This window comes from Narcine bancroftii, chromosome 2 (assembly GCF_036971445.1).
Source record: "Narcine bancroftii isolate sNarBan1 chromosome 2, sNarBan1.hap1, whole genome shotgun sequence".
Lineage (NCBI taxonomy): Eukaryota > Metazoa > Chordata > Chondrichthyes > Torpediniformes > Narcinidae > Narcine > Narcine bancroftii.
This window is the reverse complement of record NC_091470.1, coordinates 293906211-293931925: the sequence shown is the minus strand read 5'-3', so window position 1 is coordinate 293931925 and position 25715 is coordinate 293906211. Positions and strand designations below refer to the sequence as shown.

Genomic DNA, 25715 nt, shown 5'->3' with positions numbered 1-25715 from the left:
AGAGTCTGCAAACCCTCATGGTACGCTGACTATCACACGCACTGCCAGGTTGGGCACAGACCACAGGGTTATGTTTTTTTTAAAGAAAAAAGCCACTGTCAGCTCCTTTAACAGGCTATTTAAAGCCTGTCAGTAAATGTGTGCATAATAGCAGCCTGATGTCCTGCTAAACAATGAGTTTGCCTGAAGGATAACTCCTTTCTAATTGGAAAATCACCTCACAAAGGAAAGATAACAAAAAAATTTAGACATACAGCATAGTAACAGGCCCTTTCAGCCCATGAACCCATGCTGCCCAATCAACTTACACCCTCAGGATATTTTTTGAAGGGTAGAGGAAACCAGAACCCTGTTTTGTGTGGAGGAAAAATGGCCTCCCTGCCTCTCTTGAATGTTGTGTATTGTGAGTGGTCACGTGTCCTCCCCATCTGAAACTATTTGGAAGTCACATCACCTGTCAATCATGGTTGGACTCTGGCCATTTGTTAGTGCACACCTTGCTGTTAGCTAATTTAAATCACCTAGGGACAAGATCGGCTAGAAGCATAGATTTAGCACTGTATATAACACCCACATACACATTCTTTCTGCCTCATGGTCCAAACTCCGGACATCACGCCAGGTCGTTACTGTGGACATTGCTGGAAGCATTGTGGGTAAGGTGTGCACTACACTGAAGCTGAGCTGTAATATTGTAATAGATCAATACTTGCAGGGAACTACACTCCTGTTAGTCAGGAAACCAGGTGTAAGAGTCCCTGTTTGTAGTGTGTGAGTGGGTTGAGTATAGGTTTACCATTGTCAAGAGGTGAATATCGATATAGTCGCTTAAATGTTGCTTAATATTTTCCCATGTTAATGTTACTTGTAATTCCAACACTTGTGTCCAGACTCACTTTTCTGTGAACCCACCGAACTGGATATTCTTCTCAACACAATTGGCAATGCAAGCAGGGTTCAAAGAGTTTCAGATGGACACATGGAGTCTTAACCATGTGGGAGATTGTATTACTAAATATGTGGGTGTGGGTGGGTGTCCTATCAGGTACATATGTGACTGTGTACCTGTTCACCAATGGGGGCAGCAGGAGGTGACCCACCGATAGGGAGGGGACCCCGTGGTGAGATTATAAAATCCCTGGGTGGACTGATGACTATCAGGGGTTCAGCCATTTGGCAGCATGACTGGCAAGCCACACTATGCCAGTCAATTGGGTCAACAGGTTGGACCCCCATGGAGAGAAGATAGGGTACCATGTGGTCTCCCACCTGGAGTTATTGGGGTTTTGAGGCTGGGGGGGGGGAAGTTGTGTGGGTCCCCTATGGTTACTGATATCCCTACTTAGGTGCCAGTGGGGGTATCATGTCCAAGTTAAATAGTCAGGGCACCCAGAAAGATAGGGAGATAGAATCCTTGCAACATGACTGTTGTGAACTGCAAGAGGCAGTGTAGATTGCCTAAGGGCAAGTGACCAACTTAAAAATTAAAATCATGGAGGCAGCTTCCAAGCTGATTGAATCAGCAGCTGCAAGTAGCCTCGCTGGTCTGCCTTGCAGCTTGACTCAGGAAAAGACCAAGCCATTGACCAGCAGGGAAAAGAGATCAACAGGTGTTTGTGGGATAGGTATGTGTATATGGATGGTGATAACCATGAGGAACCCAAGTCCCACATCTTGCTTCCTTTTCCCTGTATGCCTGAGTCTTTACAAGCCTGACCAGTGACCATGTGGTCCCAGGTCTGTCATGAGGGCACCCCACCAACCATCCAAAGGAGAAGCTTTCTAAAAATGGGGGGGACCTTGGGTGACCACAATGAGATAATGGAGTCCCGGGACTACTCTGCTAAGGAGCTAACCAGGCGAGAGTACCAATACCACTTAGCCATGCCACTGCTTCAGCTAGGAGACAAGGGGGCCCCTAATTCCCTTCTCTCTCTTCAGGAAGTGAGCGCCCTGGGTGGACTATCTGACCAACAGATCACTGGCAATCCCTTGCAGGAGCAACCAACAGGGGTCCAGACCAGGTTCTCTGCACTCCTAGAACGGGGCCAACACAGCTGGCCATAGTGGCACACTGTTGTTGATAGAGAGTAGGCACTGATCATGGGTATCTACAGGAGAATCCATGAGGACCACTTCCCAGGGAGCACAAAGGTGACTGGTACCTTGTTTTTTCACCTTAGAGGGGTCATCCTTCATAGGACTGGCAACCAAGATGGCGATCTGGGAAGCCATTACCCACAGGTTTCACTTCATTTCCCCTCCCCTTCCCCTTCCCCCCCCCCCCCCCAACCATTGTTTAAATTATCATACACAAACACTTCTATTTTACACAGAATCTAACTTTCTCATGACTGGCACAACTATCCCTCAGCACCCACTCACTATTCTTGCCTGAATATGATATCTATAATCTTCAGAATTAGGCTATTAGGTTGATGACCAATGTTTTCTCTAAAAAAAAATTCCATGTTTTGAGACTTAATAACCCCAGTCTTTCACCTTCTGAGATCTAATACCTTGCTCTAGTCATTCAAATCTTTATGGAGACTGTTGCTATTTTGGGATTAGTGATGCAAATATTATTTACTACCTATTCCAAGTTTTGTTGTCCAGCTTCGGTTGAAATTAAAAATGGACACAAAATAATGAAAGCAACTTATCTGCTTTCTCTTTAAATAAATCACAAATTCTCCCCAATTAGTCAATGTAGTTGCATCTTCTCTGTGTATTGAAAGGAATATTTGCTTGAACATTTGCACTTGTCATTCCCTAAAGCATGGGACTACAGTTCAATTTCATTTCTGTTCTTTTTTTAAAAAAAAATCAAATAATGATAGTTATGAGATATGAGCCAATCATTATCCATTTGTGACTGCCTTTTCTTGAATGGAGCTGAACGCTGAAACTTAGTTTACACCACTCATCTGATGATAAAAGGGAGGTCACTGATATAGCTGGTGATACTGTCCTTAGGAGCTTGTGCAACAATATGGTGCTGATCATGGAATTCACTCCAACATTATATTTACTTTTATTTGTGGAGAATCAGACAGCAAGTACTGAAATATTTCCCCATTAGTTTGCAAACATTTCAGTTTGGCTTGGGTTCCTTGGTGCCAGACTCTGACTGCTGCTTTAATGTCAGCTGTGGCAAAACTCACTTCACATATTCACATTTGGATCAAGATTATATTGAAGTCTGATGAGTGGTCTGGCGAAACTCAATTAGATGATAAGTTGGCTATTGGTGAGAAAGTGATGGGTGCAAGATTTACTTGTGCTAATGAATTGTTGATGATTAGGAATGAGGCAAAAGGGTGGTATTTGGCAAAAGTGGATTTTTGGATACTCTTCCTTTACCACATAACTATCAAGAGGATAACCATGTAGAATAACATAGCTAAGGCTATTTATGGAGCAGATATTTCAGCATTATTTATGTGGTTTTGGTGCCAAAGGTTATATACAATGTACCTTTCTCATATCATAACAGGTGAGTCAGATTGATAAGAGTGCAATAATCATGGAATTTCAGGGAATCAGACAACATCTCTCACCTGATCTGATCATGATCAATAAATTGTGCAATGTACATTTGCTCTGAAATTCTTAATGCACCAAACAGGTACAGTCATTTGTAAAGGATTAAAAGCACTCCAATCGGACATTGATTTAAATTAAAAAGATATAAACAAGATGAAAAGATAATACAGCAAAATCCACAGTTTCTGAAATTCAACCAATCAACCAAGAAAGTAATTAAATAGAATGAAATACTTAAAAAAATATTCAAGTGGCACACCTCATTGTTAGTTTGCCAATCCACCAGCCCATCTTGTTATAAAGGTAAACAAATGAGATTCCATTTCACATGACATTGTTTTGGAGAAATTTCCCACAAACCATTGCTATTGCCAAAAGAAATACAACCAAACAGGTGTTAGCATGTTGTGTTTACCTTTAACAGAAGATGGAGATATCCACAAGACTGGAAAAAGACCCAGAGTGCTTATGGAGAAATTTAACATTGGTTCATCAACCATCTAGGTCATCAAGGACCAGTCTCAAAATTAAGCAGTTTTATATGAACTCTGACACCGAAAGAAGTATTGAATGATGTCATACTCTTTATACCTCCAAGATGGCTTACTCAATCAGGATCTTTTCGAATAAAGTAGTTTCATTTGAAAAGGTCGAAAGGGGGTTGCACGTCAGGACCTACATTGCAAGAAAAAGGAAAGGAGTTTCATGAGAAGATTAATATCGAGTCCGTGTTTTTTTTTCCAATGGCTGGCTTAGCAAATTCAATATTCATCACACTACACTTGTCTGATGAGCAGAAATCAGGCATCAAATGTTTTGCCGTGTTTTTAATTGGCTAGTTGCTGAAAATGGCTAAACCCCAGACTAAATTTACATCACTGACAAGACAGGATCAATGTGGAAAAGTCTGCCTAACACTACTCTGCCTAATGGTGATTTAAAAAAAAACTTGCTCTAGGTTTGGTGGAAAAAATAAATAACTGTCTTTATGCAAATACTTCTGGTAGCCACAGAGTGAAACGAACTGTGGTTGGAAACTTTGCAAAAGTAAGGTGCTTTAAAAGAATCACTCACCTTCCTGTTCATTATCAATCACAAAGCAATACTTAGATGGACGTTGACATCTTTACCAGGTGGTTTCATCATATCTTTGTCCCCAGTGTTAAAGGGAAGTATGCCAGAAAACAGTAAATTACATTGTCTGCCTGTCCCGCATCGGACTTGTCAGCCACAAACGAGCCTGCAGCTGACGTGGACATTTACCCCCTCCATAAATCTTCGTCCGCGAAGCCAAGCCAAAGAAGAAGAAGACATTGCTTTAAGATCACTGTTGTGCTCTACCTCCTGCTGAGGAACTTATGAATGGTAACATTTTTCTGTGTTATCTCCTGCCAAATGTGACAAGCCTGATTCAATCCATGGATCAGAGCATTATCCAAAATGTGAAAATGTTGTACAGACTATTTAAAGCAAAAAATTATGAAATTTGACTGTACAATTCGGGAATTTCAGAAGAAATATTCACTCCAGGATGTTATTTTCAATATTAATTCTGCTTGGGATTATGTGAAACATGAAACATTAAGGAGATGTTGGGAAAAGTTGTGGCCACTTGTAATGTTTGAGGAAGGTTCCAATGAGAAAGTAGAGTTTAATGGGCTTTCAACTTGTGGGATAAGAAAAAATGTTTATGAAGTGTGAGTTGGTTAACTCTGCTCGTGAAAAGGTGCCTCTAATGAATGGCTTGAAGTGGATCAAGATGCTCCTATTACATACATTAAATACAGAAGAGATAATACAAGCTGTTGAGAATTGCAGAGTAAAGGAGGAAAGTGATGAAGAGGTGGAAGAGGTTGAAAAAGTCTCCTGGAACAATGCTATTGCAGTTTGTCTTTGCAGAACAGCAGCCTTTAACTTTTCAACATGTTATGCAGCTATGAGTCATGCAAAACCTGACTGCATGAGAGGAGGTCCTTCAAACAAGCTGATATTCATACATTATTCAAGAAGGCAACCCAAAAGGCTGCCAGTACATCTGCTGAGCCTGATTCACAACCATCCACATCAACTGCTCCAGAACCATAGTCATCCACATCATCTGCTGACCTTGGTGACCTTTTGGTTGATGATCATGATTCTTATTTTTGTTCAAGTTAATTTTTTTTTAAATGTTTATTATGTTCAAATAGCAAGCAAAGTTTGTTCAGTGTAAACAGATAGCACAATGCTGTTACAGCACCAATAACTGGGTTTCAAATTTAAATTTTGCAAGTTACAGGAATTACCTGATTAAAGTGAATTTTACGTAATTAAGGATTACAATACTGATTTTTTAAAATTACTTTATATTTTGTCCTGTCTTTTGTCTTTTAAACTGTTTATTCTTAATGCAGATGTATTAGGCATTGTAAGAGTGTCTCAGGTAACCACAAAATTAGCATTTCTGGCACCCGCAATCCCCGTGGTTGATTGATACGGAGGATTTTACTGTAAATATTCAGTTTCCATAATGCAAAAAAGTAGCATCTTTTTTGTGATGTCAGAGCAGTCTATGACTAGTGTAACAAGGAGGTACAAGAGCCTGATAGCCATTAGAAACTTGAACTTAGTGGTGCTGATCTTCAGGATTTTCTGTACCTTTACCCAAAGGTAGCAGAAAGATGAAGTTTTGCAGAAAAAAAACAATTCCCATAACTATCTCAACTATACTTCCTCACACCCTTCTTTCCTTTTTGCAATTTCTTCCTCTCCACCACATGTTCCAAAGTTGAGGTCTTCCAGACAAGATCATCGGAAACATCCATGTTCTTCCATGAACATGGCTTCCTCTCCACCACAATCAACTCAGCCCTTACCTGCATCTCCTCCATTACCCACTCTTCTTCCTTGGCTCTCTCTGCCCCCAGACATAAACACAGGTTGCCCCTTGTCCTTACCTACCAACCCACCAGCATCCACATCCAACACTACATTATCCTCTGTAATTTCCCCCACCTGAAATATTATCCCAGTACTAGACACATCTTCCTCACTCCTCCCCTCTTTGCCTTCCATAGAGACCACTCCCTCCATGACTCCCTCATCCACTCACCCCCACCCCCCCGCCCCCCCGCCAGCACCTTCTCCTGTGGCTGCAGCAGGTGCAACACTTGCACCCACACTTCCTCCCTCACTACAATTCAGGGCCCCAAAAAGTGCTTTCAAGTGAAGCAACACTTCACTTGTGTATCTGCATCCAATATTCTTTTTGTGGTCTTCTCTACATGGGAGAGACTGGGAGATCACTTTGGTGAACACCTTTGCTCTGTTTGCATCAGTTACAGGGATCTCCCAGAGACCAACCATTTCAATTCTGTGTCCCACTCCCATACTCACATGTCTCATCCTTGGCCACCAAGATCACCAGTATATTGGAGGACAACAATGGATTTACTCCCAACCCCCAACATTTTTCCATACCTTGAGGAAGGGCTTTGACTTGACATGCTGAGTTTCTCTAGCATTTTGTTTTAACTAAAAGAGAGACAATGAGTCCAGGATAATTGGGCCTTTGATGTTGGCTACCTTCTTGAGGTAGCACCTCACATAGATCTTTCAATGAATGGAGGACAGAAGCTGTGATGGACCTGGCAATATTTTCTACCTTTGGTTTCTGGCAAATCAAATTACCAAATCATTCTGTGATAGCACTAGTCAGTATACTGTATGCTAAGTATTTTGAGCATTTTCTCTTTTTAAACAAGAAATGTTCACATATTGCATCTTGGCTAAAGATCCTTTTTGTCTCTGCTTCTTTCAAGTACTGAACTCTGGCATTTAAAATGGAGTGATCAGGCAGGCATCTTGTACTGCTAATCATTTAACTGATCCTCATGTTTCATAAATGGATATGCATTTAATATTATATCTGATTTTATCTAAACCGAAATAGAACATTACATCATATAGGCACTGCATATGAGTAGGGGATAAATCTCCTTTCCATTTCAATAAAATAGCTTGTCTGGCTATCAATGTAGTAAAAGCTGAGACTTTTTCCTGAGATGCCAATAAAGGTTTATCTGAGTAATGAGAAAAACCAAACAGTAATTAACAGGTAGGATTCCAAATTAATCTTGAAAATTGTTGATAGAGTTTGAAAAAATCTCTTTCCAGAATCTCTCTAAATATGGACTTTCCCAAAACATTTCGAAGCTTCGAAAAATATACATTTCCCACAAAAAGGATATCTGTATAGAAATGAGAATTTAAGTTTGGACATTTGAGTTCTGAGAACCTCCTTAAATTGTAATAAGCAATGTCTTGCACAAAATGAGGTAATCAAGCTGAGAGTAGAGACCAATCTTCATCTGAAAAAGTTAAAGTCTCTTTCTCAATCTCTTTTGTTCCCAGCCATTGGGACTGAATTTAAATCCAGTAAATTATTCTAAATATATGCTATTAATCCACCATAAAAATTAGATCATTAAAAAACAGATCAAGAGTTTTAGTATTAGAACTTTGTGGAAAATCCAAAAGCTTGGACTGAACAAAATGCTCAATTTCTAAATATCTAAAAAGATTAAATTTAGCTGACAATTGTTTGAAAGAAGCAAAATTATTTTGAATAAAAAATTACTTGAAGCTCTGAATATCTTTTCTATGCCATTCCTTGAAATCTGCATCCAACAAAAATGGTTATCTATAATTGGACTAGCCAGTGAAAAAAACAATTCCAAAAGAATTTCTGAAGATGAGCCCAAATTCTCAATCTATTTCTCATCAATGGATTATTTGCTAATTTGGAAAAAGGAAAATGGTAAAAAGGATCCTAAAATGGCCAACGGGGGTTTTTTGGTAAACTGCAATTCCATTTCTATCCAAGAGGGCAATTCACTGATTTATCCAAATGCAATAATAAAAGTAAATTACATACATTAATCAACCAATAGAATAATCTAAAATCTGGAAGTGATAATCCTCCATTTAATGAGGCATTTTGTAGATAAGCTTTATTTATATGTTTTTTCCCCCCTTGCCAAATATAGAGAAATAGCCAAGTCCAGCAAGCTGAAAAAGATTTGGGGATAAAAATTGGTAATGCTTGAAAAAGATACAAAATTAGGTAAAATATTCATTCATTGAATTATTATGTCCCATCATTGTAATAGATAAGGGAGACCAACCCAATAATGATTTTTTAATATTATTGAATAAGACCCAGAAATTCTCTCAGCAAGTTTTTATAATTCTTCATAATTGTAATTCCTAAAATAGTAAAAACATTTCCAATATTTAAACAGAAAAATGGAATACTCTTGAAAAGCACCTTTGAAAGTAAAAGTTCACTCTTGTATAAATTTAACTTATAACTGACTGAATTTATCAAAAATGATTAATATGCTTGCTATAGAAATTCAGGATTTGAAATAAAAAGCAATAAATCATCCAAGTGATACTTGATGTCCAATTCCTCTTATGATACCATTAAATTCTTTACACTGTCAAAGAGCAACAGCTAATTGTCCCAAGACTATATCAAAAAGCAAAGAACTTAAGGGACAACCCTTCCGTGTTCCCCTAATGAGATTAAACATAGCCGATTGCTGTAAATTAGAATAGACCAATACTTTTGGGCAGGAATATAATTTAATCCATTTAATAACATAGACTAAAATTAAATTTACCCAATGCCGCAAATAGATACTCCCATTCAACTCTATCAAATGCTTTTTCAGCATCTAATAAAAGAACACATTCAACTGATGGGGTAGAGGGCATATATAGAATATTTAGTAATCAATGTATATTATAATAATAATGGTTTTTAATAAAGCCAGTTTAGTCTGAGTATATAATAATTAGTTTAAAAAAATTCTAATCTATGTGCTAGAACTTTTGATAAAATCTTCATATCAACTTTAAGTAATTTAGAAGCATTTATTGTTTCTTTTTTTTAAGACTGCAGGCATGTAATGCCACAATCAAGGAATTTTGACCCTAAACAGCAGTCTAAAAAGGAATGTGCAGGAATTTTGAGTCAATTCTTGCACTGCAATTCATCCTGCAGGACCCTTACAACTTGTTGGCGGAGGCCTGCAGTGTAAATCGTACCGGAAAAATTGTGTTGACAGTCATCCACTCTACTGCACGTCCAACCATTAGGACTGTTGCACTCAGGTTCTTGCAGTTTAAAAAGGCGCCCAGTGTAAACAGCCACACAGGAAGCAATGATGTTAATTTTTTGTGATTTTCCCCTACATTGCAGTCTAAAAACCCTAATTTGATTGATCTATTCTGATCTACAGTATATGCTGTTTTCTATTTAACACATACTGTTCTGATTGCATATTTCCTGAATTGATAGCCACATTTTGGTAAGCTTGATAATTAACATTCATTTTCATATACTTGTTCTTTTAAGAGGGATGAACATCTGTTTTACAATGACAGAGAAGGATGTGAAGGATCAAGATAGTTTCCAGACTCCCTCCCACTGCAGGTTCTTGACCCAAAATGTCAATGATCCCATCCCTATTAACCCTACCCCCTCCCCCCCTCCCCCCTGCCACAATCCACCCTGCAGAAATGCAGCCTGTGATATAACCACAGCACTGGGCTGCGTGCCCACCAGCCTACTGCAGGGGGCGACCTCTGTACCTGTAGGTAGACAACCTGGGAGGCCAACTCCACCTGGTCGGCTGTCAATCACCAACCTGTATTATAGACTTGAGTCAGCCCCTCCTGGGCCAGTCACACATGTAGAGGCATTGAGATACTACAACTGGTGTAGAGTTGATGTGGAATAAAGCCTGTAGTAGTCCTTCCTGTGCTTTGTGTCTGCTTACTGTACCACAGCACACCACAATTTAATTGTTACGAGTTCAGTGAACTCTATATACCAGCAGCAAAAGAAATACACTAAAGCATGTTTCCTTAAACAAAATTAGTTTAATTCTCCAAGTATAGAATAATATCAACATTTAACTTAATCAACACAGTTATTTACATAATCCTTCCCCCCCCCCCCCCAACCTAATCTAAGCACGTGTATGTAATGAGTTTTTCAAGAAAGTCCTTTTTACTGGCCAATCTTCCACTGTCTACATTCCCAGTAATTTCCAATCCTATGCACAGAATCAAACAGTCATTACATTCAAGCAAACTTCAGTGCTTTACTTAGAATTACCAGGCAGGAAAGTTGTTAAGGGTTACAGAGAGATGATTGTTGCTTGTTGGACACCCCAAATAGGAAGGTCTTCCAGAAGAAGTGTCTTCTTTCCTGGTTCTTCTCAGAGTTCTTCTCCTCTTCACCACACCGGGAAGACTAGCCACCACTCCTGATTTCCACAGAGAGTACACTGAACTCTGTCCAGTCTTGAAAAGGGAAGCCTTTTTCAGCAGACTCCTCTTATGTTCAGCCTTTACTCTGACGACTCCTCTCTTGCTCTCTGCTCCTCCCTCCTGATGTTCCAGGCACTGTTATTTTTTTGGTTTCAGTTTGCAAATGTTGTAATTTCCAGGCTTTACAAAAAATACACTCAACTCTCAGCAAATGTTTCAGTTTCTGGGGTGTGCTTGTACATGTTGCTAAAGCCCGGAACCTTCAGTTTGCACCTGCTCTCAGACTTTCCAAGGCATTGTTCTGCCTGTAAAATGCATGTAACCTAACAGCTAACCCAATTCTAATCCCTTCTATAACCATATATTTAATTAACCTATTGCATCACATAATCCACTTAAAATTAAAGACTATGGAGAAGTTCCTCACCATCAAGAGGCTGGAAATCGACCCTCAACACCTCGATGCCCCGGCAGACTTCGAGATCTGGAAGCATGTTATTGATGCAATTGCACAGATGCAAGCTGAGGTGACCAGCACAAACCAAAAGAAACTCCTGGTACTTCACATCAAACTGGGCCCCCACACTTCCCAGGCCATCGGAGATCGCTTGGACTTCGAACCTATGATGGTGATCCTGGAAGGCATATACAGGCCACCGATGAACGCGCTCTACGCAGCCAGGTGAGATGGCAGACGCCTATCTGGGGGCTTTGCGTGAGCTAGCTCACCCATGCATGACCGAGACTGGGGTGACCGAAGGGGAGGTGGAGTGAATCATCTGAGATGCCTATGTGTGATGGTTGCGATCGAGGGCCACCTGGCAGAGACTGCTGTAAGTACTGCCTCCCTTCTCGGAGGTGGTCCGCTCTCTGGAAGCTGCAGCCTACCACGTAGAATTTTTCGATGCCAGACTTCCCCAACCTCCAGTTGCTGAGAGGCCCTGCGGAGAAGAGACAATCACCACCGCGGTTGCAGCCCACCGCTGAGAGAACTGCAGTTCCTGGAGTGGGTTGGATAGGCGCTCCCAGAAGAGTTGCCCAGCGAGGAACTCTCCTTGCTCCTGATGTGGTAAGAAAGGCCACTTGGCCAAGCTTTGCCTTTTCAGGCCCGTCGGGAGCACTGCAGCCCTCCACAATCAGCTGGGAGTCCCCCCTGGACGCCATCACATGAGAAGACCTGGCAGCACCATTACTTGGCCCGATAATTCTGCATGCAACACCAATGTCACTTCTGGCCCAGTCACCCATCTGTACTGCCACTGAGCGCTCACCACGGGTGCTGCCATTTTCCTCCATCCAACTTGCACCCACACCGAAGACATCATAACCGCACGGAAGACACCACCTCTGGCCTCACTTCTGGTCAGGTTGCCCAACCACACTGAGGACAGTGTCCAGCGGGCGCCGCCATCATGGGCCAGCAGCCCCCAACCACATCAACTCGCTCGCCTCGCTGATGGGACAACGTGGTCAGTGTGTCCATGTACACGACCACACACCCACAGCACCCCAGAAGGAAACCGCTGGCTGCTCTTTGCCACAACCATTGGGAAGCAGCGACTGACCCCAAGATGGTCCTAGCGTCTACCACTCAAAAGAGGGGCATTCTGCATGGACTCAATGATGGACATTGCTGTCAACAGGAAGGTAACAAAATGCCTGTTTGATAGCAGCAGAACAGAGCTTTGTACACCAAACGTGGCCAGGATGCTGAAATTAAAGGTATACCCCACAAACTTCTCTATTGCCTTCACTGCCCAGGACCACTCTATCATAGCACTTGGGCACTGCTCAACGGATTTGACAGTGGGTAGGGAAATATATCAAGGGTTCAGGCTCCTGGTCATGACCAAGCTCTGTGCCCGCCATCTTAGGGCTGGACTTCCAGTGCCACTTCCAAAGCCTCACCTTCGATGGCCCAGTCACCCCGCTCACACTCCACAGAACACAGCCCGTGACCACCCCAGTCCACCTGTGGCCTCTCCACCCTATGGTTCCCCCTCCATCCCTCTTCAACTACCTGCAAGCCCATAGCTGCCGAGAGCAGGTGCTACTGTGCAGCTGACAGGACCTTTACCAAGGCAGAGGTGAGACAGCTTCTGGTGGAAGGAATCATAGAGGCGAGAACTAGCCCCTGGTCCTGGTCATAAAACGGGGCCGCAAACCAAGAATGATCATTGACTATAACCAGAACATCATCCAGTACACACAGATGGATGCCTACCCCCTACCCTGAATAGCCGAGACACTTAATGAGATAGCCTGAAGTCAGCCTACCACCAGCTCCCCATCCACACCTTGGATAAACCTTATACCGCCTCTGAGGCAGACATGCGCCTCTACTAGTTCCGCCAGGTTTCCTTTGGGGTCACAAATGGGATCTCCATGTTCCAGCAGGGGATAGACTGCATGGTAGACCGGCACAATTTAAAAGTGACCTTCCTGTACCTGGACAATATCACCATCTGCAGCCATGGCCAGCAGGACCACGATGCCAACCTGGAGAAATTTTTCCAGATGGCTGAGCTGAACCTTACAAGGTGCATGTTCAGCACTACCTGACACCATCCTGGGGTACATCGTGGAACATAGTGCCATTGGTCCCTTCCCCAACTGCATATGCCTCCTAATGGGACTGCCCCCACCCTCATATGCTCAAGGCCCTCCACAGGTGCTTAGGGCTCTTCTCTTACTACTCCCAGTGGGTTCCCTGCTTCTCAGACAAGGTCCGCCCACTGGACCAAGCCACCACCTTTTCCCCCCTCTCTCCTCCACCCCCCCGCCAACCGAGGCACAAGCATCTTTCACTCACACGGTTCAGAGCTCAGGCACTCTGCCATTAAAAAGGAGGCCCATGTGATCGTGGTAGCAGTCCACTACTGGTGTCACTACCTGGCAGACAGAATAGTTCACCCTTCTCACAGACCAGCATGCAGTGGCACCACCCACAGGAGCAAGATCAAGAAGAACAAGATCTTGCACTGGAGAGTTAAGCTGGCCATGTTCAGCTAGGACATCCAGTACAGATTGGGGAAGTTCAACGGCACCTTCGACATCCTGTCCTGGACCTGCACCAGCGTGCAGTCTGACCAACTGCAGCCGCTGCCCAGCACCCTTTGCCACCTGGGCGTTGTGCGCCTCTACCATTTCATCAAGTCCTGGAACCTTCCCTTCACAGTCCAACAAGTCCGGACCATGACCGAGTCAGGCAGGATCTGTGCAGAGTGCAAACCACACTTCTTCCCTCCACCGGCCCATGTTGTCAAGGCCACTTGGCTCTTCGAGCAGCTCAGCGTCGATTTCAAGGACCCTCTGCCTTCCATGAACAAGAATGTCTATTTTCTCTTGGTCATAGATGAATACTCCTGTTTTCCCTTCGCCATCCCTTGCCCTGACACCTCCACTGCCACTTTTATCAGGGCACTGACGCAGATTTTCACCATGTTCGGACACCTGTGCTTCATCTTGTAACCAGGGGTCTGGTTTCATGAGTAAGGAGCTGTGCCAGTACCTCATAGAGCAAGGCATAGCTACAACCCCAGGAGCAACAGGAAGGTGGAATGTGAAAACGGGGTGATCTGGAAGGCAGTCCTTCTGGTCCAGAGGTCCAAAGGCTGGTCTGTCAACTATTGGCAAGAGGCCATTCCTGAGGCAATCTATGCCACATAGTCAATCTTGTGCACGGCTACCAATCAGTCCCCTCACAAGCACCATTTTGTATTCCCTAGGAAATCAGCGACTGTCATCTCCTTCCCAATGTGGCTAATGTCTCCGAGACCAGTGCTCCTCAGCAAGCACGTGCAGACCCACAAGTCTGACACACCTGATCGAGCAGGTGCTCCTTCTCCATTCAAACCCAAACTATGCCTACATCAGGTACCCCAATGGACGCGAGGACACAGTCTCAGCCAGGGACCTGGAACCAGCAGGGGCCCACCCATGATACACCATGAGCCGACCCCCTTCCTCCACCTCTCCAGCAGGCCCCATTCCTCATGGACCAGCCCCACACATACACCCCTCGCTGCCAGACATCACCCTGGACTCAGGCAACCCTGCCCTCGCCAACCATTGACCAGGAGCCATCCCTGCTATGGTCTTAGAGGCACAGACCACCAGACAACCTGAACTAGTAAATACTACCCAGCACCAAGACCTCCCCCAGACTTATTTTAAGGGGGTGAATGTGATGATACAATCACAGTACTGGCCCACATGCCCACCAGCCTACTGCAGGGGATGACCTCTGTACCTGCAGGTAAACAACCTGAGAGGTTGACTCCACCTGGCTAGCTGTCAATCACCAATCTGTATATAGACTTGAGCCAGCCCCTCCTGGGCCAGTCACACACGTGGAGCCATTGAGATACTACAACTGGTGTACAGAGTTTAAGTGGATTAAAGCCTATAGTAGTCTTTCCTGTGTTTTGTCTGCTTGCTGCACCACAGCACACCACACCCACTACCATTACATTCCTCCAGTAACTTATTTTCTGCTCCAGTCTCACATGCCTCCATGGTAGGCTATAGTCTTACAACAGTGGATGCATCCTGACCCTCAAGGATGTTGAGATTGGAATTGTTATATCTGTGGCGGCACAGCACTAGGCAGGCGAACCAGCCCCACTTGTCATCCACGCAGCAGGGCAGCTGGCCAAAATGGCGCTGTCGGGGGTTTCCCCTTCTTCTCAGCACAGGGCTCAGAAGCCTGTGCTGGGGGACCACGTGACACCGGGTGATGTCAGCACTCCCCAGTGCGGTTCTCAGCCAAGTCAGGGCTGGGAGTACAAGTCCAGCCCAGCAGCCTGCAATAAACCAGTTTTGCTCACTGAGTTCAACCCATCTGGTTGTGTGTTCTTTCAGTAGCAGTGTAGCTGCCACTACATATCTATTATTAATTTATCTCACATAATACCAAACAACATGAAGGAATATAAGGGGGGGGGGGGTGGTGTAAAGTCAGCATTCTTGTAACAATATGCTTCAACACCTATACCAGTGAAGATAAGGTGAGAGAACATTGTGTTCTTACTTATCTCCTCCATCCCACCAAATCATTCCTGCGAGTAGTTTCAATAGGCCATTTCAGATAAACCAAAAGTTGCGATGCAAAGGTGGAGAAACTCCACCAAAATACATAATCACCTACCTTTCTGCAGCACAGCCTTCCGCAGATCGATCTGAATGTACAGCTATGCTAAGCACTCACCCACCTCCCTCTGAGTCAGGGGCATCCAGAGCCACCTGGGGACTGTGGTGATATGTAATTATACCACTAGGTCACCAGGAGTCATCCCGGTGACCTTGTATATAAAGCAGTCCAGAGCTACAGTCTAGTCTTCCAAGTTCGCCTTGCAGAGAGACAAGACCTCTTAGTGTACATATTAATTTATTAAAGCTGTCTTATACCCACACTGCTGGTGTGGTTATTGTCAGTACAATTTAAGAAACTAATATCATAGCTACTAGGATGGAAGCTGCTTCTACTCCAACACACATTCCCGACCAGCTGGAGACTCTTCCTGAGGAATGGAATCCGGGGTCGACCAGCACGCACGTGCAAGGACAGAGATAGCGAGGGACGGCTGTTCTGGAATCGTGGTGGAATGCAGGGAAGACCACAGAAGTACGATAGGGCAGGTAAAAAATGGCCAAGAGCCCTGCCTGCCCATGGGTTCGCTGGTACAGGCGCTGCCGACCATAAACCCCGGTCCGATCAGAAAGGGGCCATTACAAGCGCGGTTGGAAGGATCTCCACAAGTCGTGCTCCCGATTGCCATGTATGTGCAGAATTCCTGACCACTCCAGAGCCAGGGAAAGCAGACACTGCTACCGTCACTCCCCCAGCAGCAGCTTCCCCAGTACCATGGAGACCTGACGCTACCGCTGGGATCACCCCTAAGCCCGCTGCAAATGTCCCAAAGCCAGAGACTCAGCCAACAGCCCCAAGCACCCAGGTTACTCCTCCAGCAGACACAAGCCCCACAGAGGCTCTACCAGCAGCTCCCAGTACCCCAGGTCCGCCCTTGCTACACCTAGACCCAGAGACCATGTGGAGGCCGGGAACGACCCCCGGGGTGCCCCCACATTAATTAAGGGATCAGAAACTGCGGCTTAGCCATGTGCTGCAACCAGATAGGCTGGAGCTCGACCCTAGAAATACCAGAGCTGGCACGCACTTCGGCCACTGGTAGAGATGCTTTCTGAATTATGTGGAGGGTGCTGAGGCATCGGATAAAGAGCTATTAATGCTGCTGTTAGCGCAGCTGGGAGACCACCCTTACTCCCTTATAGAGGATGCCAGGTCCTACCAAGAGGCAAAGAGCACTTTACAAAGGCATTACAGTAAGTGGCATAGCGAACTCCACTCCCGGTACAGGCTCATGACCAGGTCACAACAAGTAGGGGAGTCTGCCAGAGACTTTATACTCTTTCTAAAAGACCTGGCAAACTTTAAAACAGTATCAGCTCGGGAGTATCCGGAGGACCTTATTAGGGACAGAATTGTTGCGGGCATACGGTCCACTGAGATGTGACATCGATTGCTGGAGAAAGGTGGGGCTAGATGAAGCAGACTATTGCAGAAGCTTTAGAAAGCACCAGGAAAGAATTGGAGTAGTACTCACAGGACCCTGGGGCTGGGACAAACATCACACTGCTGGACTCTCTAGCCCCACAAAAAGAAACGTATGCTGCCTCACAGGAATTCACAGCAGCTGCAGCACCTTGAGGGTCCCAAGTGCTTTTTCTGTGGACAAAGAAAGGAACCCAGAGCCCTCTGCCCTACCAGAGAAAATGACTGTTCCAACTGTGGGAAAACATGGGCATTATGCAAAAGTCTGCAGAAGCCGCAAGGCCACGGACAAGGCCCATTTTCATGCTAATGAGAGGAGGGAAAGCTCTTCTTTCTCCACAGACAACCAGTAGAAGAAGAATGTCATGTGCAGCCGGCCATCTTGGTCAAATGCTACAGAGCAGAGGACACAGTCTTCAGGAGATGAATATGACGCCGAGTACTATTGGGTGGAAAGACACGAAGGACACGCCAGACTTGTTTCCCTACGCATGAATCAGGCGAGTCCACACAATTTATCTGATGCCACTGTGTGCATCAAAATTAATGATGTGAGGGTAAATTGCTTAATAGATAGTGGAAGCACTGAAAGTTTTATTGACCAGGGGTTAGTCAACTGCCTTGCCCTCCCCACACACCCAAGTGAGCACCGGATCCTGTTAGCAGCCAGCAGCCTTGCGGCTGAGGTAAAACAGTTTTGCAGGGTAACGTTAGAAATCCAGGGCACAAAATATGAAGGGTTCAAATTACTAGTACTCCCTCACCTCTGTGCCCCGGTACTATTGGGGTTAGATTTTCAGTGCCAGTTAGAAAGCATTACAATAGTGCACAACAGGCCTCACCCCCCCACTACGCCTTACGAAGAAACAACACTGCAGCCTGCCTGCCCTGAACATAGAACCCTCTCCGCTGTTCACACACCTGACCCCAGAATGTACACCAATAGCCACAAAGAGCAGGAGGTACAGCCCAAGGGACAGAGCCATCATTAGGACAGAAGTCCTCAGGCTACTACAGGAGGGCATCATAGAGCAGAGCACCAGCCCCTGGAGAGCCCAGGTGGTTGTAGTAAAGTCAGGAGAAAAACTGCGCATGGTAGTGGATTACAGCCAGACAATCAACAAATTTACACAACTAGATGCCTATCCCCTGCCACACATAGCAGACATGGTCAACAACATTGCACAGTATAAGGTGTTCTCCACAATAGACATGAAGGCAGCATACCACCAACTGCCCATTAGAAACAGTGATCGCATTTACACGGCACTTGAGGCAGACGGCAGGCTGTATCAATTTCTGCAACTCCCCTTCGGTGTTACCAATGGAGTGTCACTGTTTCACAGAGAAATGGACCGAATAGTAGATGAGTTCCAACTGAAAGCAGTGTTCCCCTACTTAGACAACATGACAATCTGTGGCCACACTCAGGAGGATCATGACACAAATTTAAAACGCTTCTTCCAGGCAGCCGAGGAAAGGAACCTAACATATAACAGGGACAAATGTGTCTTTAGCACCAGGAAGTTGCCAATCCTGGGCTACATAGGGCAGAATGGGGAAATCAGCCCAGACCCAGCCCATATGCGCGCTCTCCTAGACCTCCCAGTGCCACACACGCTGAAAGCACTAAAAAGGTGTTTGGGACTGTTTGCTTACTACACCCAATGGATCCCCAACTATGCCGACAGGGCCCACCCACTTATAAAAGTCTCAGTTTTCCCACTGTGTCCAGCAGGCACCAGAGCATTCAGGGACATTAGGGACCATATCACTAAAGCTAACATGCGGTCTATAGATGAGTCGATCCAGTTTCAAGTAGAAACGGATGCATCCGATGTGGCTCTGGCAGCCACCCTAAACCAAGATGGATGACCGGTGGCCTTTTTCTCGTGAACCCTACAGGGGTCAGAGGTAAGACACTCGGCAGTAGAGAAGGAGGCCGTAGCCATTGTGGAAGCAGTAAGGCACTGGCGACATTATCTGGCGTGCAAACACTTCACCCTCGTCACAAACCAACGGTCTGTGGCTTTTATGTTCGATAACCAGAACAGGAAAAAAATTAAGAACGACAAAATCCTGCGCTGGCGGATAGAATTGTCTACATTTAACTACGACATCTATACCGCCGCAGGAGATTCAACAAGCCCCTAGACGCGCTGTCCAGAGGCACTTGTGCCATCTTTAACCACACGTCCCAGTTGCAGAGCTTGCACAATGAGCTGGGCCACCTGGGGGTTATGAGACTGTTTCACTTCATTAAAACCCAAAACCTCCAATTTTTGGTAGAGGAAGTGAGGTCAGTGAACAAGAGCTGCCCCATCTATGCAGAATGTAAACCGCAATTTTACCGGCCAGACAAAGCCACCCTGATAAAAGCTACCAAACCTTTTGAGCGCCTCAGCCTCGATTTTAAAGGCCCGCTTCCGTCCAATTATAGAAATATCTATTTCCTAAACGTAATAGATGAATATTCCCGTTTCCCCTTCGCAATCCCGTGTCCTGATGTATCATCAGCCACTGTTATAAAATGCCTCCAACCCATCTTCAGCATATCTGGGTACCAAAACTACATACAGACATGGGTGCTGCATTCATGAGCGCAGAAGTACAACAGTACCTGCATGAGAGAGGGATTGCTACCAACCACACTACAAGTTACAATCCCAGGGGGAATGGTCGTCGAAAGGGAAAATCCCACTATCTGGAAAATGGTCCTCTTGACCTTAAAAGCAAAACGGTCCTTCTTGCCTGTTACTAGATGGCAAGAAGTGTTGCCAGAAGCCCTACACTCTATACGTTCTTTGTTGTGTACTGCCACTAACATGACCCCACATGACCATATCTTTTCTTTCACAAGGAAAGCCACGACGGGCACAGTGCTGCCTAAATGGATGAGGACACCAGGACCTGTTCTCCTCAGGAAGCACTGCAGACCCCACAAAGCAGACCCGCTGGTGGATCAAGTGGAGTTGAGGCACGCAAACTCTTAGTACACTTTCATCACATTCCCAGATGGAAGAGAAGACTTGGTTGCCACCAGGGATCTCACGCCAGCCAGATGTGTGAACAACACGGAGGAAACACAGATGTCTACGGATCAACAAGGAGCGCAGGAGCAGTCACTAGAACAGTCATCCATCGAGTCACCCAGAGGACTATACCACCCACCCCGGAAATCAGGACCCTGGGTACACCCGCCCCACAAAATATCACCACCCTAGATTTGATGGCAGGACCTAAACCCATACAAGAGGATCCCCAGCCCACACAGCCACATGGTCATCTAGTACTTCCCACTCCCACACCTCCACCAAGAAAGGCTGAAAGGCAGACGGCACTTCCCCACCCCTATACCACTACCGAGGAGGTCCAGAAGGCATCGGAAGCCACGAAAAAGTTTGGACTTATGAACTTAAAAACAAGGGAAGAACGACGGGAGTGGGGGGGGGGGAAAATAGCAATTTTTTAAGGGGGGGTGAATGTGGTGATATGTAATTATATGACTAGGTCACCAGGGGTCATCTTGGTGACCTTGTATATAAAGCAGTCCAGAGCTATAGTCTAGTCTTCCAGGTTCGTCTTGCAGAGAGACAAGACCTCAGTGTACATATTAGTTTATTAAAGCTGTCTTATACCCACACTGCTGGTGTGGTTATTGTCAGTACAGGGACAACCACACCGGGCCGCTTTGACCTTTGGGGCTGCTCTCCACAGCTCAAAAAAGTAGCAGATTATGGGTAGGGCTGTCTTCCCTACCCATAATCCCCCAGGCAGCTGGAACTATTCTGGGAACCATAGAGCAGTTGCAGGTGCCTGGGGGATTATAGGTAGGAAAGGTGGCCATTGCTCTGCCAGGTTTTTAAATGACAGGTGGTGCTACAGCACCAGACCCCCACCTCCATTGGATCCAGAGGGTACTACAAGGTGTCTCTGGATATGATTGGGATGCTGGAGCAGCCTTTTTGGGCTGCTGTTTGAAAGGTAAGTTCCCATTTTTCCATCTGCTCAGTCTCCAAGTCTCAAGGGGGAGTCCCGACATGAAATTGCCCAACCTGAAAAAAGTTTAGATATATGTGCAGGGGAGGAATCAGTTGATGTTAAGCACAATAGATTTTCTTAGAACCAAGATTACTTGCAAACTGACATCAATATGAAGATATTTGGCTGACATCATTTATTCAAGGATAATGATGGTATTTTGTACACTATGCTGATAAATAATTGCCAGATCAGATCGCCAAAATTTGGCACCAATCCCCCAGTGTTAGCAAGGAGAGTTGTTCAAGAGCCACTGTGCAGAATGAACCTTTTGTGTCCAGATTAATTAAATGCCAAGGCTGCAGGGGAGTTGTTTTTCCAGTTCATGCTCGTTTTCCTTTCCAGTCCTACAGTGGCTAACAAGGCCATTTCAGAAATAAAACAAGCCTGAGGTCACTGATTGGAGTATAGACACATAGCTGGAGAAACTCAACAGTGTACTTCATATAACAAAGATTAAGATACATAACCGAAAGTTCAGGCTGTTTGATCTTTTTGAACTGCTGAGTTCCTCCAGCATTGTGCTTTTACTCAAGGTCATTTCAGAAAGCAATTAAGAGCCAAGCAACATGGCATGGTTTTGGAGACATGTTGATCCTGTGATAAAAGATGGCTTGTGTCTTTAGGCATTTTGACACAGCCACTGAACAGTAGAAAATTTCTGCTCTGGTGGCAGTGTAAAAATGTCAGGACAGAATTTTTTATGCAAATTCCATCCTGTAATTTTTCCACTCAAAGCAGCTGCAGTGTAAATTGACCACAGTCACTCCATAAGAAACAGGCCTAATGAATAAGACATTCCCCCTCGACAAACTCCGCCACACAGGAAGTTTGTGAAAAATGCCCTTTAATTTTTAACGTTCCCATTCTTTCTCAAATGTTACTTTATTTCCAGGTTTTACTTTAAAATTAATGTAAATTGAATTGATTCTCTTTGAATTATTAGTTCAGGTGAGAAGAAAATTTGTATTGATTTGAAGCTATTTTCCCCTTTTGGAGAAATGTAGTGTACCCCAAAACGGTATACTATTTCCCTAAAGGAGAAAAAAAAAGCTTTTACTCATTCTCGAGACCACAGTGATTCCAAAACCAGTGCATGTTTATTTAGCTGTAAATATTGTACTATTTGTAAATAAGAACAGCTACGTGAATGCCACACTGATAGATCAGTTATCACAGGGCATTGACAAGCTTTTGTAAGCTTTCCACTGGAAATTTAAAAAAAAATCAAAATGCATGAAAGTGACTGGTCATTTTTCAGGGAAGGAAGCCAGAAAAGTGCTGCTCTCACATACCTATCCTGATTTATTACAAAGACCAAGATAGACTATTTCCGTTAAGAGTAGGAGAGATTGAAACAAGAGGACATAAGTTAAGAGTTAAGGGGCAGAGGTTTAGAGGTAACATGAGGGGGAACTTCTTTACTCAGAGAGTGGTAGCCGTGTGGAACGAGCTTCCGGGAGAAATAGTGGCGGCAGAGTCAATTTTAAAGTCGACCTAGCCAATTTGCCTCTGCACTAGGATACCTGACCAAGGGCCTTGGCCTAAAACGTTGTTTACTCATTGCTTCCCATGTCCTGCTGCATGACTTGAGTTTCATCAGCAGTTTCAATGTGTTGAAAAGTTCAGGCCATGAAACATGGGCAGCAAAAGATAATAGGAGAAAACGGAGTAAGGCCACAGGCCAAAAGGGTGATGCGGCTGGCAAATCTCAAAAGGATGTCCACGAAGAGTAAAATAAATGTAACACAAGAGATACCAGTAAAAAAAATATATATTTATACTACAAATCCAAATCGTCAGTTCTGTGAAATTGTTTAATTCAATCTGCAATAGGAGGCATTGAGCTTCCAGATCCGTTATTTTAATCCTCCATCTCCTTCTTATTCTGACGTTTTTCCATCTCCGAAGTCTAAAGGTAAGTTTGAAGAATGGTATCTCACTTCGAGACACGACATTTCAAGTTTCATTCTTTGATTGACACGGACTCCAGTCATTCACTAACCTTTACCACTCTCTACCGTGGCTGTCACTGGATCTATTCTGGCACCTCTTCTCGCTCGCCCACTTGAAATGTTGGCTCCTTCTCTGACCACCGATGCTACAGGTTCCCCTCGGGGCTTCTGGAATTGTTTTCCATTCCTACTTTGCTTTAACCCACTGCCTTGGCTCACGGAGCCAGTGAATCACAGAACGGTCGGACTGCGAGCTGCACATACATTCTTCCGAGTTTACCTCCATCATGTGGATGGTTGCTTCCTCCCTCCTCCTCAGTTTATCCGTTTCAACGAACCTACCGTTAGCGCCAGGTCGACGTCAAAATCACGGGCACGAAGAAACTTGAGCAGAAACTCGTCCCCCAAACCCAGCGGCCAATTCTGGCTCTGCTTCAGCGCCCGGCGCCTGAGCTGCGACACCGAGTAGAGCACGGAGTCCGGGTGAACCTCAGCGCCGCTGAGCCCCGGGATCTCCTCCATCGGCTCGCTCTCTGCCGACATGGTCGGGGGGTGTGACAAACACTCTGAACTGGCTCTGGATTCTCACCATGGCCTCCAAAGTTACACCTAAATTTATACTGTGGGTGGCAGCAGAAGTCCTCCAATCACGACTTCAACTTCATTTACCTCGTTTCTTTTCACAATTCTGTCTGGCGAATAGGTTTTATATTTTGCCTAGTTTCAAGAGGGTTATAATATAACCTGAATCAACTTTTATGTTATAGTTTTATTATATTAAGAAACCAAACCTCGGTTTACTTTTGTGTCTGCAGAAGTAAGTTTTGCAGAGGAAAGTATACATTTTGTCGAATTTCACTGCTGCGTTTCCTTCTACACAAGTATAGGCACCGCAACCTATACGCGTCACCGAAATACACAATGAATGCGCTGCTCCTTCCAACATCTGCCCGTTGCAGGGGTCATCCTGCTGGACAACCAGCAAACGATTCGACCAAAGTTGAATCCAGAATCAAGATCAAAGTGCCGTTTCCATTCTTCTTTTATGTATGCGTTCAAAGTCGCAAGCACCAGTCACTGCAACTCATAGAGAGGTAATGGATACGGGGACGTCTGCTTCAAAACAACATCCTCATCGTTAAGACCCTCATTACACTCGGCTGCTTCTCAAAACCTCCTGGGCGAGAGGTCAAAAAGGAAGATTTCATCCAAACGTTAAGTCTGGTCATCATCCCCAGACTCGCGCACATTCCCATGCACTCATGCATAATTGGACAAATGGTCAGGAAGGGGGACGGGTTCATTGCAATGCATTGATCAGGGCTCCCTTCCCCTTCTGTATTCGACTATTGCTGACGTTTCCAATTGACGCAGATCATTTTCATTCAATAACTATATCAGGAACCGACGGAAGTAGAGCTTGGGGTATTACATCACCCCCCCCCCCCCTCACCAAGTTAGCATTAATGTATAATGTGTCCGACTGCAATCTAAATAATGAGGGGCCTTGATTTGTTCTCATCCCCTTTTGAGATTTTCTCATTGGTTAAATAGATGAACGCTAAATGCTGTTTCGCAATAATAAACGATCTCTATTTCTACCACATAACATTATCGAAGATGTCACTCAACCCAATGTGACCTCGGGAGTTTGTCTCTAGCAGGAGGAAGCGAGGGAGAACCGAGGGGTGGCAGCGTCGAAGAATTGCCATGAAGATTGGCGTTTGGCGAGTGGGAGTCACATAACTCGTTGGAAACCCCAGAAGCGGCGCTAGGTTAACCCCAGATCGTTGACTGGAGCTTTTCTAAGAGTCAATGGCTCCGTATATGGTAGCATGGATTGTATGATTGTAAGGTGGTTGTGCTTTAGATAAAGCAAAAAAAAAGTCGCGGATATTGGATCTTTGAGGAGATAAAGATTTCTTTGTCTATAGTGCTTCAGAGGTTCCAGAGCTCATTGACATAAGCGTTTACATTCAAACAACTAATTCCACTTCTCGGGTTCAAAGGGGTACATTTTAAATACGAGAGGTATAATTGCATTTTTGACTGGAAGCTTTCCCTGAAAATAGTGAACTATCCCTGATCGCTTCCAGCCTATCGGTGAGCTGTAACCTACCCATTAACAGCTTGGGACGTCTGTAGCTTTTATACTATATTTAAAATAAGTTATGTTTAGTGTTGGGGGGGGGGGTAAAACATGGATGTTCTTGCAATTGCACCTGGCCCATACTTGTGTTGGAGTGGTCCTTTACCACAGCGAATGGTGCAATTGT

At 44.7% G+C, this 25715-nt stretch overlaps 1 protein-coding gene across 2 annotated transcripts in view; it reads right to left on the bottom strand.

Annotated features, from left to right (window-relative positions):
• The window catches only part of ttpa (tocopherol (alpha) transfer protein), a 61469-nt gene extending 37448 nt beyond the window's left edge, over nt 1–24021 (bottom strand). For both annotated transcript variants that reach the window (XM_069921400.1, XM_069921401.1), the window contains exon 1: nt 23782–24021. In XM_069921400.1, the coding sequence (XP_069777501.1) occupies nt 23782–23982 (201 nt within the window). In that variant the 5' untranslated portion in view covers nt 23983–24021. The remainder of the gene's footprint in view (nt 1–23781) is intronic.
• Between the last annotated feature and the right edge of the window lie 1694 nt (nt 24022–25715).